Genomic DNA, 19948 nt, shown 5'->3' on the forward strand with positions numbered 1-19948 from the left:
GTCCAGCCCAGGGCAACGCCTGTGAGACAATAACAAAGAAGTCTTTGAAATTCAGCACAAGGGTTTAAATAGCTGGGAATAATAGAGGTAAAACAATCTGTGCTATGCTTACTTTTTAAAACCAAATTCCTAATCACTTTAAAGAAGTGCTAAATACATAATTCTAACCTGTCTATTAGAATCCTCCCAATCACCTTAGAAAGGACACTAGTGACAGCTACAGACCTACAACCATCACTACAGCCTACTGATAATACCCCCATATTTCATGTTTTATAACAGGAACCAACAGCACTAAGTTTATAACGTTACAGGCAGGAATAATCCATTTACTAGAAAGTCAAATGTTGAACCTGTTGAGACCAGAATAGAATTTGTCTGTAGGCCTATGCCCCAACATTTAAGACCATTTTTGGTAACAGATGCTATCAAACTCAAGTATGCACCTATGTGATAAAGTATAAAGAAAGTCTGTAAGACCAGCCTGAGAGACGGAGTCAGTGGAAGAGTGGCCTTTGATTTTTCCATCCGTTGGAGGTCACTTCCTGCCCATGCAGATGAAGACTCCCTGGTGGAGTACTGTTTGTACACTGCTCTGCATGGGTTTCCACTGACAACGCCTCAGGTCCTGGCCCATGCACTGGCCATCTACAACCTCCGCCACCAGGATGCACAGAAGAACACGCTTGGCCAGACGGGATGGATGAACTTTAGGGAACGGCAGAAACATGGCCTAAACTCAAGGATCCCAGACTTCATTGACCGTCAAAGGGCATCCTGTGCTAAGAGGGGGCCCATACAGGACTATTTCAGGCTCCTCACCACCACCATGGAGGAGCATGTGCTGAGGAAGAAACCCCATCAGATTTATAACTGCGACGAGAAGGGGTTTCAGCTGGACTCGAAAAAAGAAGAAATGTCATTGTGCCCAAGGGGACCAAGCATGCATACAGGCAGGCCCAGGGAACGAGGGAGCACATCACCGTCCTGGCCTGCCTGGATGCGGCTGTGGAGGATATCCCCCAATTTATTATTTAAAGGGGGGATATCCAGGGGGCCCCTACAAAAAAGCTGGGGTTCCCAAGGTCAGGAGGAATACCACCAAGGCCAGGATGCTGGCAGCCCAGGAGATGATATATATATACATATTGCTTATTTTCATGCAATAGTTGTAAATGATAATCGGTAGATTATCCAGTTCATCCGGCAGGTGGTGATATAAGCTCAAAATGGAAATTAAGGAGCTTTTATTTTATAATTCTGATTTGTTGAATAGTGTAATTTTATTGTGAAGGACGGAAGTAGGATCCCGAAAGGTTTGACAGCATTGATGCGACTTTACGCTAATACCTCCGAAAAGCAGCAGCGCCCAGTGTTTACAGTGAGGAGATAGCGGTGTCCGTTTGTGGCCAAGGGGCATTCTGCAAAATCAGCGGAGTTAGCTTACTTCAGCCAACTCTTATGGAGTAAAAGCTTAACTAATTTGTTAAAACAATATACCGTTAGAAAGGTACGAACTTATACTTTAGTTTAAAAACATTACATTAACTGAAAACATTAATAGAGTATTTATATTCGTATTTGAACAGATATGTTGATTGAACGTTAGCCAAAAAGTGTCCGAACGTGGACACGGTTTCGTTAGCTAGCTATTTACCTGTAGTCAGGCGGACTTTACTAGCATTAAGTTATATATTTCTTCCCAACTGACGTTAGTTAACTTCAAATTGTAGTCATTACTCACCCAGGAGAACAGCTCCTTGAATTTTAACAAGAAATGTATTCTTCACAAGGCAATTCCAAGTTTTTTTTGTGAAATCACTCCAGCTTGATGTAGCATGGATTTCCTCATCGGTATTAATCTCCATTTTCATGCAGCCTAGTGAGCTAGTAAGTAAACTGACATTAGCTGTCAAATAATACTGATGACTATTCACAACAGTTTGGACAGCAGTTGGTCTTTGTTTGTTCTTTTGTTTTTATTCAATTGATTTGGAAGATAGAACTCATGACAATCTCAAACTACAAAAGAAAACAAGTCAGGCACTCTCTCTCTCGCTCGCGCTCTCTCTCTCTCTCTCTCTCTCTCTCTCTCTCTCTCTCCACACATATACTGTATATATATATATATATATATATATATATTTATTGAACAACTTGTTTCAGCTCTGTCATAATTAGTTAAATAAATTAGGGTGCTTTTTGCACATACAGCAAAGTCTCAGCAGGCCATATTTTGTTATGCCAGTTTACATGATAGATGTCTTTCCACTAAAAACTCTATAAGAAGGCAATATCACATTTGAGCTGTTAGACTTATGTTTGAAGGGTGGGTGGCAGTGGCTCAGTTAGTGAGTTGGGTTGGGAACTGGAGGGTCGCTGATTCAAGGCCCCGTAAGGACCAAAGTACGAAGAGATGGTAGTTCACCTCCTGGGCACTGCATGTATAGGATGTGTGTGTGTATTTCAGGTCTGTGCGTAGTGTGTAATAACAGAGTGTGAATTGTAATTGAAATCATCAATAAAGAGTATACATTATTACATTATTATTTCAGTGTGTGTGTGTGTGTATATATATATATATATATATATTATAATTTGTATATACTGTACTGTAGCATTGTTTTAACAGTGTTTTGCAATTTTCCTAATAAATTAAGAACCACTTTACAAAATGATTATTTATCACTGTAAAGTTTGTAACTAGTAATTTTGTAACTTAATATTTCGTAGGCGACTATCTTATTCACCTTTCCAGCAAACTAGCAGGCGTGCTCTAGCTCTAGCTATCCATCTATCTAATGTAGTTTATACACTCACCTAAAGGATTATTAGGAACACCTGTTCAATTTCTCATTAATGCAATTATCTAATCAACCAATCACATGGCAGTTGCTTCAATGCAATTAGGGGTGTGGTCCTGGTCAAGACAATCTCCTGAACTCCAAACTGAATGTCAGAATGGTAAAGAAAGGTGATTTAGGACATTTTGAGCGTGGCATGGTTGTTGGTGCCAGACGGACCGGTCTGAGTATTTCACAATCTGCTCAGATTTTCACACACAACCATTTCTAGGGTTCCAGCAGGATAATGCACCATGTCACAAAGCTTGAATATTTTCAAATTGGTTTCTTGAACATGACAATGAGTTCACTGTACTAAAATGGCCCCCACAGTCACCAGATCTCAACCCAATAGAGCATCTTCTGGTGGAACGGGAACTTCGTGCCCTGGATGTGCATCCAAATCTCCATCAACTGCAAGATGCTATCCTTTCAATATGGGCCAACATTTCTAAAGAATGCTTTCAGCCCCTTGTTGAATAAATGCCACGTAGAATTAAAGCAGTTCTGAAAGCAAAAGGGGGTCAAACACAGTATTAGTATGGTGTTCCTAATAATCATATAGGTGAGTGTTATGCCATCAGTGCTGTCAAAAGCACGCCAAACCTGTAGGTGACAGTGTAACGAGAAGCTCAAGCCCACGTTAGCCAATCAGAATCTTGAAAATATCAACAACAGCAACAAATCACTTCCTCTCTCTTCTCTTCTCTTCTCTTCCTCACTTCCTCGGCTGCCTAAACCTCCATTTGTCTCAGTTTACATGAAAACGTGCAAACCAAATTTTCCAAATATCCCACTCAGACTGAAGTTCTTTGAAATAATCAATTTTAGAGGCAAATTCTCTGTTTGTGTGTAATCAAATGGACACAAATGTATAGAAATGTCTCAGTTTTTCAAAATAACCATTTATGTGTAAACGGCCCCTAAGCATCTACAGAGTGAGCGCAGTCACTCCAGCTTGTTTCTGATTGGAGGAATTCAGGATGTTACCGTCCCTCGTTACAATCGTCTATGCTCTCCCCTACTCAGGCTATAATTATACAGCTGTATGATGTAGGGACTTTATTAATGAGACAGTGGGTGGCACCATTTCATATGTACGGGCTCCTTTATATGTACGCTACAGTTAACTGTTGGGTAACTTTTGTTTTTGAGTGTCGTACTGTATGCTCTTTCTGCAAGCAAGTCAGTTGTTACTTAATTCAGCTAATATAGATATAATAATATATTATATATTATATTATATAATCTAATATTTAATATAAGTAGATAGAGTAAAGGTTCAGAAATAAAAAGTAAAGTATTGAACGTTAGAGTAAAGGTTCAATACTTCTATCAGAAATAAGGAGGTAGCCTGCTTTTTTATGAGTTTCGAAAAAGTGAAATGAACTGTTCAAATGATATGACAGATGACGAAAAGAAAGTAAATGTCAATAAAAATCTTGTGATTTATTTTATCAGTGGTTTTTTTTTTTATCATATAGGCCTAATTCAATATTATATAGGCCAACTGTAAAAGTACCATTACGTTTCACAAAGTTAACAAGGGGCCAGGCTGTTGCCTAGCAATTGAATTTCATTGAAAAGGTCTAGCTTACCAGTTAAACTATTTTAATGTCAAATGTTAAATTCTTGGAAATATGTTCTTTGGCACAATTATATTATCCATGTAACAAATTCATGTGTAAAACAAGAAACGTTCAAAAACGGCCTCTTGACTGACTGCACAATTGAGCGTTTTATCTTCCTTTATTTTTCCTTTATTTAAAAAAAAACAACCTTTTTAAATAAAGTTTACAGAAAAAAAGGGCGGGACTTCGGGTATCTCGTCACTTCTGGAAAGTATTTACGTAATTTCCGCTAGTTGTAACACCGCGCCACCGGAGAGCAGCTGATAAACAACCGCTTCTCGATATCGACATTCCTTTGTTCGTCTTCAGCGTTAGCTAAAATTTTAGACACGACGATGGCTGATAAGATGAGTATGTCTCTGGACGATATTATCAAGCTCAATAAGAAAGGAGGAAGTGGCCGCTCAGGAGGATCGTCCAGGACCGGTGGAAGTTCAGGCCGGGCCGGTGGATCGTCGAGGCCGATGCGGAGTCGACAGAACAACTTCAACCGTGAGAGAAACAACAGATCCACACCGTATACCAGGGTAGGAGAGAGAAGCCTTTGCAGTTGAGCGACAATTGAAATGAAAGTAACGTAACTTGGTGTGGTGTTTTAATAATATGTCCATAATGCCTTTATAGCATGTTAGCGTTACATGCTAGCGTTAATGCATTTCCTCTACCTACGTGTGGTTAGCAGCTAACAGTGAGCTAGCTAGCTACAGAAGCTAGCTAGGATCCTGAATTACCTGAAAGAAAACTTCCATGCCCCGCCTGTATTACTTCACGTTTACATTGTGTTTTGTCTACTTAATACTGTGTTTTGAAACCACACGTTGACGTTAATAAAGTCTGCGTCATTAAAACGCTTCCCCACGTGACATCAGAGATTACCTGTAACGTGCTGCTTTGTGTCTGAACCAGTGCAATGAACAAGTAACATTTATAGCTAAATCTAGCAACAACATCCAGCATATAAAATGCCAAAGTAATTATTTACAATGGAAGAATCTGTAGGAAAAACTTGAATCTCAAAGAGTAAAAATGGACCACATCCACTCGATTGAAAAGCCATTAACTCTTTTTTTTTTTTTTTTTTTTTTTTTTTTTTTTTCTGATGGACTAAACTGAATGATTCCCCTGGAATCCCAATACTTTTTTATGGTCAACTTACTAAATTGATATTTCTTTAAAACAACACAATGACCACACACTAACACTACTTCTGTTATTGTACTGCATGTGACAAATAATGAACCTTGAATCTGCTGGACTTGTGTGGTTCCTCCTTGGCATCATCTCAAGCAAGACTTTATAGCCTACAGATGTGACATATTTACTGTTTTAACTAAGAATCATCCTGTTCATCACTCATCTGTATTACAACTCGTGGTTAAGAAGCGCTGGGCACTATCAATTCGTTTTATATATATATATATATATATATATATGGCTAGATATTGTCCTCAGTTTTGGATATCATATGAGTGTTTCTTTGTTTTAAAGACTGCATTCCAGTTTTAGTAATGCCATTTTCTTAGTCCCACTTAGTCCTTGTATCCACATTATTTGTGGTTATTTATCAACACTTTGTGTGAAAGCACCAATAGGCAGCCCTATAATATCAACGTAAATATACAGTAAATGGTAACAAATAATGTGATATTTTATTTTCTCCACATTGACCAGCTCTACAATAAAGTCATAATTCTCACCAGTGCACTTTTTGATTGTACTTGAGGGAAGACGTTAAACCCAAGGACATTGTTTTCTCTTGTTGCTCTCTGCAGCCCAGAGAGTTACCAGACAAATGGCAGCATGACATGTTCGAGGAGCACACCGGTGGACGCAGAGGTCAAAGTCCAGGAGCAGAAAGAAGTGTAGAAAGTAGTAGTGGCAAGCTGCTGGTTTCAAATCTGGACTTTGGCGTCTCTGACTCAGATATCAAGGTGAATTACTAAATCCCATTGATCAATGTTGCTAGCTCAACCTTTTGTGAACATATAACTAACTTTTATTTTACGCCCCCCCCCCCCAGGAGTTGTTTGCAGAGTTTGGGACATTACAGAAGGCATCCGTGCACTACGACCGGTCTGGTCGCAGTAAAGGGACTGCAGATGTTCACTTTGAGACTAAGGCGGAAGCACTTAAAGCCATGAAGCATTATAACGGTGTCCCTCTTGATGGTGAGGATTTGGTTCTCATGGTAAATTAGAATTGTCATACTTGGTTTGCTTGTTTTAACAGTACCTTTTTTTTCTTTTTAGGCCGTCCCATGAAAATCCAGCAAGTGTCTTCAGATGTTGACACAGAGAGTAGACCATCTACCCAGAGGTAAGGCTGCTTTCACACTGCCTGTGTCTGCCAGAAACGCAGGTATTTTAATTCATTTTGAATGGTGGTAGTGTGTCGAGGCGGCAGCAGGCAGCAAGAAGCTGAGGCGGACACAACTTTTGAAGAAATGCAAGTTCGGAACTGCAAGGAGTTTGTGGAATAGCATAATGTTTCCATCAACAACAAAGTAGTTTATATGTCAAGCGTAATTTTTTTTCTTTGCTCCTGTGACAAAGTTGGGGCTTGGCTATGTGGAGAAAATCAAAGATTACAATTTTTTTAACCAAATAGCTCCATTTGATGCTCCAATGATATTGTAGTGTTGACTATTGGTGCGATCACAGAATATTTACACAATGATATTCTTGATAAATAATCAACAGTAATGTGGGTAAAAGCACAGACATCACTGTACTATAATTTAGCCTTTAAACCAGGAAAACACCACTTATGCCATAATTGCAGTTTGAGAAGATAGGTGATGGTGAACTATTGGGGAAACGAGCAGCATTTATAAAACGTGCTTGCTTTACTAACAGTCACAGCATTCATGGATCAATATTTGGTGCTTATTATAATCTAAAAATGTCTGCTCTTTTTGCAGTTCAAACAGAGGTTTTGACCGCAGCAGGCTTGGACAGCCCAAGGTTGAAAGGAATGAATGGAGTAAAGGCGGCGACCGGGGTGAAAGGAGGCAAGGTGGCGGCAGGGGAGGATTCAGGGGTCGGGGGAGAGGAGGTGGAAACAGACCCCAACTTTCTGCAGAGGAGCTGGATGCCCAGCTGGATGCTTATAATGCCAAAGTATGTACCTGGGTTGCGTGGAAACATTATTTTTGACCATACGTTTGACAGTCATTGCTAATTTAATAATCACATTTCTCATGACTTTCAGATGGACACCAGTTAGAAGAAAGGATGCTGGTCCTGTGTTTTTAGTTTTTTGGTTGATCGGATATGATGGATTGGACTTTATTACACTTTTTGTTGTTTTTAAGCCATTTTTTATTGGGAGGACCATTACATTCTGTTTTTAATATTTCTCAGTATTTTTGTAGCCATGTTTTCTGGGGCAACTTTGTTTTAAGGATTTATTTCCTGGGCCACCAGCCCCTGTGCTCTTTTCTAAATGTATAGACAATTGCTCTAAAGCAGCAACAAGGCTTTTTTTCTTCTTAAATCATCAATGATTTGACAAACTGTTTTAATTTAATGTGAACATGTTAATGTACATCAGTTCTATCATTTGGTACTGTATACTTGGCATATGGACATATTTCAAAAGGTTTTGTACATAAATAATTATACAGAATTGTCTTTCTGGTGTTTGCTTATTCAAAGATTTCTCTTCCCTAGAAAACATCTGCCTTTTTTTGTTTGTTTTTTAATGGAAACCAAATGTGACCAATTGAGAAAACAAAAAAATTCAGTTATTTTTCTGTAGAAATTATTTCGTCAAATTTTAAGGTCAAACCTAAACACTTGTGTATATTGAACAACTTTTTGGTGTATTAATAGATCAGTCAGGTCAGCTTGAGCTACTCAGAGTGTAGAAGGGTGATCTCAGTCACACAGGGTCATCAACCTAACATTTTCTTGCATAAGCTGATGCAAGCCTAGGTATGTATTGCAGATATCTATAATTCAGTTGGTCTTAGGCAAAAAGATTTCAGATACCCACAATGCAATTCATCTTATCCAGAATGAATGTTCTAGATAAGAATATAATCTGTCCAGGGGAAACATATTTTACGATAACCTTTTAATCTTTTTAATTTCCAATATGGATAATATTACAGATGTACAATGTAATTTTCAATATTAAATTTTTGTAAAAATGTAAATCATTTAAACTGGTACAAATGTCACTACAGATATCGACAATTTATGACTACTAAAATGCGATTTCCGATATTTACAATTGACTAAAAACACTGCAATTGTAAATTTCAACAAATGTATATTTAAAGTGATGCCTGGACATAGGTATCGTTATTAACTTACATACGTACATGTAGTCCAATTTGGTCAAATGGTAGTGACCAAGAATAAAAAGAGACGCCAGAACTATTACATTATTCAGAGTTAAAATCATAAAAAATGTGTTGGTAAACTATGCAAGAAATCAATGAACGTTTGGTGGAGCGCGGCACCGCACTTGTCTTGCGTGCAGCGTGCGCAAGCCTGTTCACGGTACCTTGTTGCGCGCGTGCGCGGCGCACGGGGCGGCGCCGTTCCCTTGTTCGCCATACTTGCACTGGAGCGACGGACGCACTAAACGCTACTGTAAAGGCACCTGAAATCAGTACTTCATTAAATATAAAGGTAAGTCAGTCAGTCTCAAGGGCAGCCAATAACACATCTTTTAGAAAATTCTGAATGGTTGCACATCGCTGGAACCGCTCTCTGTCAACTGATAACTTGTCAGGCTAATGTCAGCCGCAGGCTCTGGTTAGCTTGGCTGAATTGTGCCCAATTGTGCGAACCAGCTAGCCAGCCACTAGTCTCTTTCTTCAGTCCCACCCTTTATTAGAGGGTCTAGACGAAGAAAGGTTGAGGCCCTATTGTTAAGTATAGCTAACTCAATTAATTACTCGGGCTAGGTTACTTTTATGAAGCTATCAGTGTGCTGTCAAAAGAGGTAACGGTTTTCTGAGGAGATGCCAGTCTACAGTGGTAGCGACGCGTTAGCTAGCTAACTTACCACAGTCATGACATGTAGCGTTAAGGTACCGTTTTATCGCTATGGTAGCTGCAGCTTGCAATCTTGACATACTTGTGGACGTTTCTAATTCAGTAGCATTGGGAAAAGGCCATAGATGTTTTATAACTTCTTTCAGGGAAATAACGTTTTATTCATAGGAAAATAAGTCTTTTGTTTACATCTTTTCCATTTAATTCTTTATTACTTAAACTTTCTTCTATGTGCCGGTCAAACAGTGACCGAAAGGGATAAGATATATTTTGCTGCTCGCTGCCCTGCAGTTTGTTATTGTTAAAACATAAATACACTTACTAAGAAGAAAACCCTGCCAGACAGAAGATGTGAAGTTGTGAGACACTGAGTCAAGCAGACTCCAGCCTCCTGGGCATTTCCTCTGTATATATGGATTAGAAGGTAGCTTTGTATTGTCTAGGGAGCAGGTGGGTGGGGTGGGCCTGTCAGTCACATTGGATTCCAGTGAAATCCTGACATTTCTTAATGTTGATATTTTGCATGACGGCGCTTGATGATGCCTCTTTTATTAGTTTTGCCCAACTCCTTAATTCTTGTCCCTTAAGCCATTTGAACTGTAGAAACAAAGCACATATGATCAAGCTGAATATGATGATCAAGAAATCATACTTCCTTTTCAAGTGGTATCTCAAAAACATAAAAACATCACAAGTATCTCTCATTAAGACCAACCTTCTGCCACTGTGGATAGACTTTCCACCTAAATAGAAATAGAAAAGGACCTTCTGGATTTCCCAACAGCACCTCTCCTGTCATTACAAAAACCCTTGATACCAATATTGTCTCTTGCCGATATCAAATTCAGTTATGCAAAACAGTGGAGTGCATTTTGAAATCCAAGGAAAGTTCAATAAAATTAGTGGATCATTTTTTTGCATTGTTTTGTTTTATGAGCCACCCTACTGGGTTTACCCAGTAATTTCCATAAAAGTTGAATGACATGATTTCACATTCCAATTATCCTTAGGGTGCTAGAGAACTAGCCCGAAACTAAACCCTATTAATAATATAAGAAGGGATGTGCAATCATAGAAAATCTGGGCAACCAATTGAGGTAAAAATATTTTACAGATGTTTCTTTGCACTTGTTGTTGGTTCCTTCAGGTGCAATCATTTGTGTGTGTATAGTGGTGAATAGTAAGAAAGAGCAAATTAAATTTGGAGCAGTTTCTTTGGACCCTGCTCTGGCACACATATGTCACTGCAGACTAAATGTCAGTCGACAGCGTTTGTTCCATTACTGCTTGCTAACATTCGTCTGATGGCTGCTAGTTCCTGCAGGTCAGAGGAGAGACTCAGGAAAGGTGTGTTTGGGAGGAATCAGTATAGTGATAATCACCACTGACTTTACAGTTGACTGTAACTGAGTACTAATTATTTTTTCTGCCTCATTTTAAATTAGTTATTTACATTAGTTATTTGTAGTTATTTGAGTTCTCACTAAAATAATATAATAATTTTACTGTCACAACAGAACAGAGGAAGATCAACATATATTAAAGTTCTGATAAATAAAATGTATAAAAATACAAACTCAAGATATTAAACTTAAAATCCTTTAGAACAAAAACAGCAAAATCAGTGTTGCCAACAGGGACGTTGTAGAGCGTCCTCTGGTGGACACACAATGCAACGCAAACGCTCATATGTCATTAGAAATTATTCTTTTTTTTTTTTTTATCAGTCATTATAAATGCTGATACCGATAGATCAGGAAATGCCTAATATTGGCGGAAAGTATTGGCCCGTTGATATATGGGTCGGGCTCTAATTCCGATGTCTACACTGCATTGTTTAACAAAAGATTCACGGCCTATGTAGCTCTGCAGACGGTATGGCTTTAATGTGAAGACAAGTCTCTTGGCATGAACAAAGCTCTTCCTGCTTTTGTTTCTCAGCTTTGTTAGGCTCTTCCTTCTTTTGTCTCTCAGTCTATATCAGCAGAGGCGGAGAGCTTAGACTTCCGCCAAGGCCAATGGTGCGTTCATGTGCTCTTGGATGGTCCCTTTCTAGGTTGGGATGTTTTTCCAACTCAAGTGCTTTTAGATGTAATGTGGAAATAAAATGGACGCTACAAAGAAGATGTGCTGTGTTTGATTGCTTAGTGGGTTTAACTAATATGTTGAAGGCTTTTTCCAGTATTTGCAGGACAATGAAGGCCATCAGATGAGCCATGAAATATGAATATATGAAATATGGTGAAAAATGAGGACTTTTATTATTGTGTAATGTGAGGAGGACTGTTTTGCCAGTCAAATTAACTTTATAGAGTGCATACAGAAACATTACACTGCCCCCCCTCATGCTCAGGATTTCTTTTCTTCTTCACTTTAAGCCCTCTGAAGCAACTAGTAGGTTAGTAGGTATCTTGCTCAGGGACACATTGGTTGATGTATGGAAGTGGGATTCAAACACAGGTCCCCCAAACCAGAGGAATGTGTCATAGCCGCTGCCCCATCACCACCCCCTCATATGAATTGTATGACCTCGTTATCCAGTGTTTATCTGCCCAAAAGTAATCCTGTGCTTGTACTTCAGGTTGTTCTTCACCAAATGGTATTTACCATTCAGACACTAAAATAATAAAACCCTTCCAGGGGGAGGCATTTTATGCCGGTAAAGGAAGTCTCATTCCTGAGTCTCAAATGTGTTGCGATGATATCACACAGCAGCCAGAGTTAGGTCGGCAGCATCAGGAGTGTGCGACTTTAACTGTACAACCTCTCAGGTGCACACCAGAGTCGCTACAAATCCAGTAGGCTGAACGCTTTCCATCAGCATTCCTCACTTACATTATTGTAGTGGTCATTTGTCTGTTCAGTGATTTACAACCTCTTCCCCAAGAGGCAAGTGTTCATTAGGAATATTAGGAGTTCTCTGCATGCTACGTGTTTGAAATACTTTGTTTTTCTTATCCCTACCTGCTTTATTTGTCTCCCCTTGCACCCACTGTGTCTCCAGACATGGCTGAGGATGATGTGACTCCGGAGCAGCTAGCAGCTATTGCTGCAGAAAATGAAGAGCCAGAGCCGGTGAACTACAAGCCGCCGGCCCAAAAGTCGGTGAAAGAGATCCATGAGATGGATAAGGATGATGAGAGCCTACGCAAATATAAGGAAACCCTGCTTGGCAATGGAGCCTCTGAGGCTGGTAATGCTGTGTGTGTGTGTGTGTGTGTGTGTGTGTGTGAGATTAATGAGGAGTCCAGGGAGACGTTCGTTTGAGAGGTTGGATGCACCCTTGATCCTAGCATGGAAGAAGCTTTTTTTTGAATAAGGTCAATACGTACCATCTCAGAGCTAGGCTAGAGGTGCCAACTGTTTGTGTTCATATTTGGCAGCTTAGGACACAGGCTTGTCGTAAAACGGCTTCATCAGTTTGGGATTCCCAAAAAGAGGGTAAACGGTTAGAATTTTCAATAAGAATAATAGAAAATTGCACTCTTTCAAAATGCAAATATGATATAAAAATTAATAATCGGTTAGCTCCAAATCAGAGATGTAGCTAAAGTTTGAGATTTAAAGTAGTTAAAGTGTTTCTGTCACAACATCTGTGTTTTGACAAAATAGCTTTAAATTGCATTTGTCTTATTAAAACAGGAAAGCAAAGTTTGACATCCTAACATAATATTTGAAGTGGGACGTGTCAGAGAGTTTATTTAAATTCAAATGGACAGAGGGCAACAGTGCAATATAGGTTGTCTTTCCAAATGTCCTTTAAGTTAACTCAGACAGCCAGAGGAGTTGTTTGTAGTCAACATGCATACATTGATGGCAATCTGTGACCTAGCGTTTTCCACTATGTTGAACCCCAGATTACTCAGTACGCTGTCTCTCTGTAAAAATCATTCTGAGAATACAGTTAAGTCTTAATAAATGCTGAGGGTGTCCTAACTACAGCACAGCTGTCCTGATTTCACTTCCCCAGAGCATGCTCACTTAGACAGCTGCTGGTTACAGAGCATGTGTCATGTGCAGGCCTCTTGCTGGGAGCCTGGTCTAAGTGGTATTTGTTGTCACAACAAACACCACTGTTTGGTGTCTTACTTGACATCCTTACAATTTCTCTGGTTAATTGAACTGTTTCTTTGATCCAATCTTAGATCCTGGTGTTAATAATGTCCAAGTGACTCGAATGTCTCTGATCTGTGAAACCGCCCCAGACCCCCTGGTCCTGGACCTGCAAGGTGAGTCCCTGTTCGGGCTGGTTTATGAAGTAGAAATGGAGAGTACTTACTTGTTAAGTGTTTAGCATAAGTGAAAAAAGGATGGAACTTCTCAGCAATACGGGTGCCATCAGCTGATTTTGATAGTCAGCAACTTAGTTGTCAATTTCAGCACTTTGTAACTTGGTGCTAAACAAATAAAGGTATTATAAATGAAAGGGGTCTTAAGCAGCTCTTGCTGATCCAAACTTTAGTAGTTTTGATAATCTACAGTATGTTACTCCAGCACATTCTCCACACATCATCTTACCACTAATGTTTTGCGTATCTAGTAGTTATGTTTGTCCCGGTTGAATATAAAACCCCTTTTGACCCCGCAGCTGACTCTGACCGATTTTGACTTTCATCCAACATTACTGTATTTACAGATCCGTCTGTGAAGGTTTGAATCTGTGCTGAGCATGCTGTAAATGACTATGGACTCACTGATTGCCTACAGATGTAGAGAGGCATAGATGAGGTACATAGATAGGATTTTTTAAATTTTAAATTTCTGTTTGGCTGATGGCTGTAAAAATGCCAGTGGCCATTTAGCAGGTCAGTCCCTGTCTGGGGAGCTGCTTGTTCCCAGCTGACCTAGATTTGAATCCATCCAGAACATTCTGTCCTGTGCTTATCTTTTCCTGCATCAAACGTGATTCTCTTACTTTCTCAGCTAAAAAAATCACTGCCCACGCTTCAAATAGGATCAAAACAATTTAGACTGTTTCTGTCATTGTAGCCTAAAGTCACAGACAGCCAGTGATGCTGATACTCAGCACTTTAAATCGCACCATATTCATATCCAAAAAAACATGTTCTATGATCAAAAATTTACTCTTGTTAAAGAAATATCCCCAAATATTTATACCCTAATGGGCTGCTAAATTTCTTTACATTTTTTTTCAAGAATTTGAAACAGGAGTTTGTATTAACAGCATAACGCAGTAAATGCAGTAAAATTTGACAGGTCAAACAGGAGCAGATCAGAAAAAAATCAGGCTTCATACTTATATACTTGCAAACCATGTTTCCATCCAAGTATTTTTAAGCTAATAGTCTAATTAGAAAATCTGGAAGACACAAAAGGGACAAAACTGATCGAGGTGTTTTTATCCTTTTATCTGTAATGAAAACACATGTGTAGAATGAATAATGATTTGGCAAGTATTCAGGGGTGTGATTTTTCTTTTTCATTCGTCTCCATATTCATCTGGATTTGCGGGTGAAGAGTACCAATTTAGTTCCGGTTCCTACGTTTTCCCTAAGTTTGGCACCCCTCATTATAATGCAATTCACTACAACTCCACCACAAACTGTAGCTTTCACAAAGTCCATAGCGTTGTATAAATCCTTAGACACTCTTAAAAAAAAAAGATCTCTTCAACTAAAGCTGTGCTAAATAAAACAGAATTTGATCGTTAATAGTTTTGACCACTGATTTGGCCCTCTTATTAGCACGGTCAGAGGTTCCAGTAGCACCAGCGGCTAACACACAATTCATGTAGGCATTTAAGGTACTTTGAAACAACTTGAATCAAAAATCCCACTTCTTCTTAAACTAATAACTCAGTCATAACTGCACTTTATTCTTTCCGGGAACAGCATTATTTAGGTCCATCGGTAGTGTTCAGAACGCGCCTGTTGGGCTCGGGCCAATTGTTTGGCCCCTGGTATTGCAGCTTGCAGCTTTCCCGAGAGCCACTTACCCAAATAATTTCACACTTGACATTGCGCTTCCTTTGGTCCTGAGCAATACACCTGCAATGACATAGGCTAAGGTCAGACCACAAAAGTGGTTCAAATCAGATTTTCGTTTTGCTCATATTTGTCCCGAAACTTTTTATTTTTTATTTTTATTTTTTCTCCATAGAAGTGTGAACAACACACTAGTAACTAGGGGTGGGACTCTGTGGGCACCTCACAACTCAATTTGATTCCGAGGCCAACGATTGGATTCTAAACCGATTATCGATGCAACAATTCTTTTATATATACTTACATGCAAGATTTCAAAAAGAAAATACATATACAGTAAATCAGAGTTTGTTAGATTTTGACATATGTAATATTTGGAACACACAAGTTTAAATGATTTTAGTTTGTCCACTGTTTTTTTTTATTTTGTAGTCATTCCATGCTTAAGTCTTAAACATGCTTATGAAAGTAACCTTCTCTCACAGTGATCTTCCATGTCAGAGGCTCAGTCCTGTTTAAAGGTGGAGAATTGGCTTCTTAGAACATGAAACATGAGGTGGTCAGATGTAATGTGATAAAGTAGATGAACAGCCTATGTGTTTTGCCTAATTTTTTTATTTTATATATATATTTTAAATAATTATTAATTTATTAGAATCAAGCATCAAATAGTAGCGATTTGTAATCGCGATGCATCTAAAAATCCCACCCCTAGTAGTAACATGTCCAGTATTTTCTATGTTCATCACAAATTAATTCATGTAACCACTTAGAAATCATAAAACAAAAGACACTCCTTTATAAATGCAGAACTTGTCTAAGAAGTTCTTTCCGTATCAAAGTAATCCGGTGATACACTGCAAACAGGAACTGCTAAAAGCTAGTTTGGCATACTTTTAATAATGTTTCAAGTATAGGCAGAAAAGACCAAGGCTCAAGTTGTAGCCCACAGCATAACTTCCCAACTCCATTGCAACATTATAACTTTATATTGTGTTGGGGAGGGGCAGTTGTCTCGATTTTTGTCTAAGAGGGGGCCCACATTTGTCTCTCGAGTCTCTATGGTGATACAGCCCTGTCACACTCAGACCATCAGTGATTTCTGTTGTATATTAATGATCAAAGATTGGCGATGGTGAGGAAATTCTCTCTTTGTACTCTTGGTGATGGTGGAGTTTTTTTGTTGCCAATGGCTGACAATTCATCAGCCAAAGGTATCAGAAACTTGAACTTTTATTGGTCCACCAAGGACATTTGATAGTGACTTGGCCCTGAAAAAAAAAACTATAACTCAAGTTTCACTTAACAGACTTGAAAACACTGAATAACAAGTCAACCTCAGATTCTTTATAGTGTGTAGATGAAAATGTATAAATGTATCTAGAAAATATTGATGCCTGTGCTTTTTTTCCTTTTGGTTTGTATCAGGAGACCTGGAGGCTTTTAAGAAGCAGTCGTTTGTTCTGAAGGAGGGCGTCGAATACAAAATAAAGATCAGCTTTAAGGTGAGAGCTGTGCTAGATACAGCGACATACAGGTCATAGTCTGTCCTTGGTATTTACTGACATGGAAATGGCAGACACGACTTCCAGAATTAATTGTGGAAGATATTCCAGTTGTTAGCAAAATAGAAGTCTAATGTTAGAAGCACAAGACTAATGTGACGATAACTCTCACAGTAAACTGAAGCTGAGTTTGGTGTGAGCTCTGAGGTAAATGGCAAAAAGACAGGGACCAGTAAAGGACATTTAAACTGTATCATACTAAATAGCAATGATCCCAGGAAATATTCAGTCTCATGTCATGATATTGATTCAGTATAATCATGGTATTGAAATGCTATGCTTAAATGATATGGGTATCCTGAGCAGCACAGTAGCTGTAAAAAAAGAGCAGCACAATCATGTTATCTTCCCATATATCTCAATGAAAGCCACTCTGAATTTTTGACATTTTGTTTCAGGGACACCTTGCCTTAAGTCTTATAACTTCTAACCCTTGTTATTTTTCAAGCAGAACACATCTGTTTTTGTCTGTAACAATGTTTGTGTCTCCTCAGGTGAACAGGGAGATTGTTTCAGGTCTGAAGTATGTGCAGCAGACATTCAGGAAAGGAATTAAGAGTGAGTTACAATTTTAATGTCGACCTGTCTGAAATAAAGTTTTGCACCTGAGTGCGAATGTTCCTTTTTTTTGGGGTCTGATCGCAATTATCCACGTGGCAAAGAATAACTGGGTTACACAGGCCGAGGGCTACAGTTTCTCCTGACCAATGAGGTGCCTCAATTCCTCAATCCTTCAGGCAAGGAATTTAAACATGAAGCTATATGCTAGATAACTAGGACTAGGTAACTAGGACTACAGTTACAATTAGTCTGGTGGCTAACACAGGCACATATACAGAGATCTTGATTATGTTATATAAATCATTTTGGAATTTAATATCTCAGTGACTGAGACCTTTTGTGACTTTTCAACATTCTTATTTTAAGGAAGAACATTTATTTATTTACAATATTTATTCACAAAGAAAATTGGTGTCCTTAAGGTTTGATTTTCCAAATTTAAGGCATCAAGGCATTAGATCAATTTCCAAAAGATGTTTCTGATTTCTCTTTTCAATCAACTTTAGCATGGGTGTATAAACTTATGCAAGGCACTGTGTGTGTGTGTGTGTGTGTGTGTGTGAGGATATTGTATAATCTATCTAAATACAGTCTCTCTCTCTCTCTCTGACCATAATCTCCATCCTCATCTGTTAACAGTTGATAAATCGGATTACATGGTGGGGAGCTACGGACCTCGTTCCACTGAATATGACTTCCTGACCACGATTGAGGAGGCTCCTAAAGGCATGATGGCCCGCGGCACCTACGTCATCAAATCCAGGTTTACTGACGATGACAAGCACGACCACCTGTGCTGGGAGTGGAACCTCAACATCAAGAAAGACTGGAAAGACTAAAAGAGGCCTTTGTGTTCGGGGGCAGAGGGAACCAAAATCCCCCAGCCCTGTTGGTTCCTCAGCCACACCCCGCATCCCCGCCCTGGGTCCACCATTTCTGCCTTCTTTGTTTTGACTTTGTTGTGCATTTCATGCCTTAGTTAATGCCTCGCTGTCTTAATACCCTGGCATTCTTCCCATCTGTCTGTCAGCATCCTTAGGAGCAGCCCCCCCCCCCAACACTCACCTCATCTGTCCGTCCATATAGCACCTCCCTATCTGCCCAAAAGTTCATTGACTGCACACAACTCCTGTTCACCAACCTTCCATCCTTGCTCCAAACCCCTATCTGTGCCATATAGCACCTTTCTTCCTTACACCTAGCCCTGTTTTTCTCTTGTCCCGGATTTTTGCTGCTTGAAGAGATTAATTCCGCCTTCCACCTCTCCAGAAGGGTGTCTTCCTCTCTCAGTATAAAGTACATGTGGAAAAGCAACTGTACAATCAACTTTTGTTTGCCTCTTTTTATATAATTGTATCAATGGTTGTGTAATGTGACTGTATTCACATCACTGTCAATCAGCTGTGTCCATAGCAGGCCCCACCAAACCCCCCCCCCCCAGTTTTTTTTTTGCTTGCTGTCTTTTGATATAATTACCAATACCTGCCTTGTAAAAACAATTCATTCAGAGCTGCTCTACTGAGCCTCTCTCCCTTGCCCACCATCCAAATGGCTAGCGAATGTTCAAATTTGACAAGCTACTTAATAGATTACCAGTGTTTTTTGGCTGCCACTTGCATATTTTACCAGCATTTGGCTGGTAAATAGTGCTAATTTTGAACCCTCCATTCCCTACATGTATTCACCCACTCCCCTTCAAATGGGGACGGGGGCCAAAATGAACAAGAGAATTACAAGTATAAGGGTAAAAGAATAAAGCTGCCTTATGTATAGACTCATGTCTAAACCTATTGTCTATTTATCATGCCTTGTGAGCACAAGCAGTGCTTGGTGTCTGTAAGGCTTACTCACACTACCAACCAATAACTAATCTGTAGCCCTGTTGTAGCAGAGACTGATTAAACAGTTTGCAGGCTCTGCAAAATAACCTTGTAATTGGAGCAGACTGAATGTTAACAACTAGAGAAAAGATACCAAACCCAGCAAAAAATCGGTATTGATGAATCTCGGCATCAATGTTCCTTTTAGCCACGAGGCCTTAGCACTACGATCATGCAGAGAAAAACAAATGTTTCTAATTTAGCCTTTTTATTTGTTGTTTCCCTTTGCCTTAATGTACATCATCCCCCCTTCAAAGGCCCCCTCCACACACACACACACACGCTTGTTCAGATTGGTTTATTACTCGTAGCGTGCAGTCAAGAGATCCCAGGTGTGGAGAAGTAGTACCAGAGAAAGCACAGGAGAAGGTTGAGCCAGCACCGTCTGCTGCTCCGTGAGACCTCGACAGGGTCTGGTCCCACAGACAGATGCTGGTAGTAAAGAGAGAAAACTGACCAACAGTGACCCTCTCAGAAAGAAGAAAGCAGTGAAAGGAAGGGTCAGGCAACACTA

The 19948-nt window shown here is 39.4% G+C and overlaps 3 protein-coding genes across 4 annotated transcripts in view; 2 read left to right on the top strand and 1 right to left on the bottom strand.

Moving 5' to 3' along the window:
* LOC117956277 (excitatory amino acid transporter 3-like) overlaps positions 1-1997 on the bottom strand; it is a 381877-nt gene extending 379880 nt beyond the window's left edge. The window contains exon 1 of one of the 2 annotated variants that reach the window (XM_034891264.1): positions 1745-1997. In XM_034891264.1, coding sequence (XP_034747155.1) covers positions 1745-1874 — 130 coding nt within the window. In that variant the 5' untranslated portion in view covers positions 1875-1997. The remainder of the gene's footprint in view (positions 1-1744) is intronic. The other variant, XM_034891255.1, reaches the window with a different exon arrangement.
* Positions 1998-4688: 2691 nt separating this feature from the next.
* Positions 4689-8097, top strand: LOC117956328 (THO complex subunit 4-like). Its single transcript, XM_034891325.1, has 6 exons — positions 4689-5001; positions 6247-6405; positions 6495-6642; positions 6724-6790; positions 7395-7593; positions 7685-8097. The coding sequence occupies exons 1-6, from the start codon at positions 4810-4812 to the stop codon at positions 7697-7699; spliced, it is 780 nt and encodes a 259-aa protein (XP_034747216.1). The 5' UTR covers positions 4689-4809; the 3' UTR covers positions 7700-8097.
* Positions 8098-8963: 866 nt separating this feature from the next.
* On the top strand, positions 8964-18423 carry LOC117956345 (rho GDP-dissociation inhibitor 1-like). The gene is made up of 6 exons (XM_034891360.1): positions 8964-9114; positions 12488-12676; positions 13629-13712; positions 16857-16933; positions 17488-17551; positions 18194-18423. Exons 2-6 carry the CDS (start codon positions 12490-12492, stop codon positions 18391-18393), a joined length of 612 nt encoding a protein of 203 aa, XP_034747251.1. The 5' UTR covers positions 8964-9114; positions 12488-12489; the 3' UTR covers positions 18394-18423.
* The last annotated feature ends 1525 nt before the right edge of the window (positions 18424-19948 follow it).

Source organism: Etheostoma cragini, chromosome 2, assembly GCF_013103735.1.
Source record: "Etheostoma cragini isolate CJK2018 chromosome 2, CSU_Ecrag_1.0, whole genome shotgun sequence".
NCBI classification, from domain to species: domain Eukaryota; kingdom Metazoa; phylum Chordata; class Actinopteri; order Perciformes; family Percidae; genus Etheostoma; species Etheostoma cragini.

Excerpts from the sequence above, each read along its gene's own strand:
- LOC117956345 (XM_034891360.1), top strand. The coding sequence starts at position 12,490 with ATGGCTGAGGATGATGTGACTCCGGAGCAGCTAGCAGCTATTGCTGCA. Across the intron at positions 12,677-13,628 it reads CAATGGAGCCTCTGAGGCTG|ATCCTGGTGTTAATAATGTC; the intron begins GTAATGCTGTGT and ends ATCCAATCTTAG. Across the intron at positions 16,934-17,487 it reads AAATAAAGATCAGCTTTAAG|GTGAACAGGGAGATTGTTTC; the intron begins GTGAGAGCTGTG and ends GTGTCTCCTCAG.
- LOC117956328 (XM_034891325.1), top strand. The coding sequence starts at position 4,810 with ATGGCTGATAAGATGAGTATGTCTCTGGACGATATTATCAAGCTCAAT. Across the intron at positions 5,002-6,246 it reads GATCCACACCGTATACCAGG|CCCAGAGAGTTACCAGACAA; the intron begins GTAGGAGAGAGA and ends TGCTCTCTGCAG. Across the intron at positions 6,791-7,394 it reads AGTAGACCATCTACCCAGAG|TTCAAACAGAGGTTTTGACC; the intron begins GTAAGGCTGCTT and ends CTCTTTTTGCAG.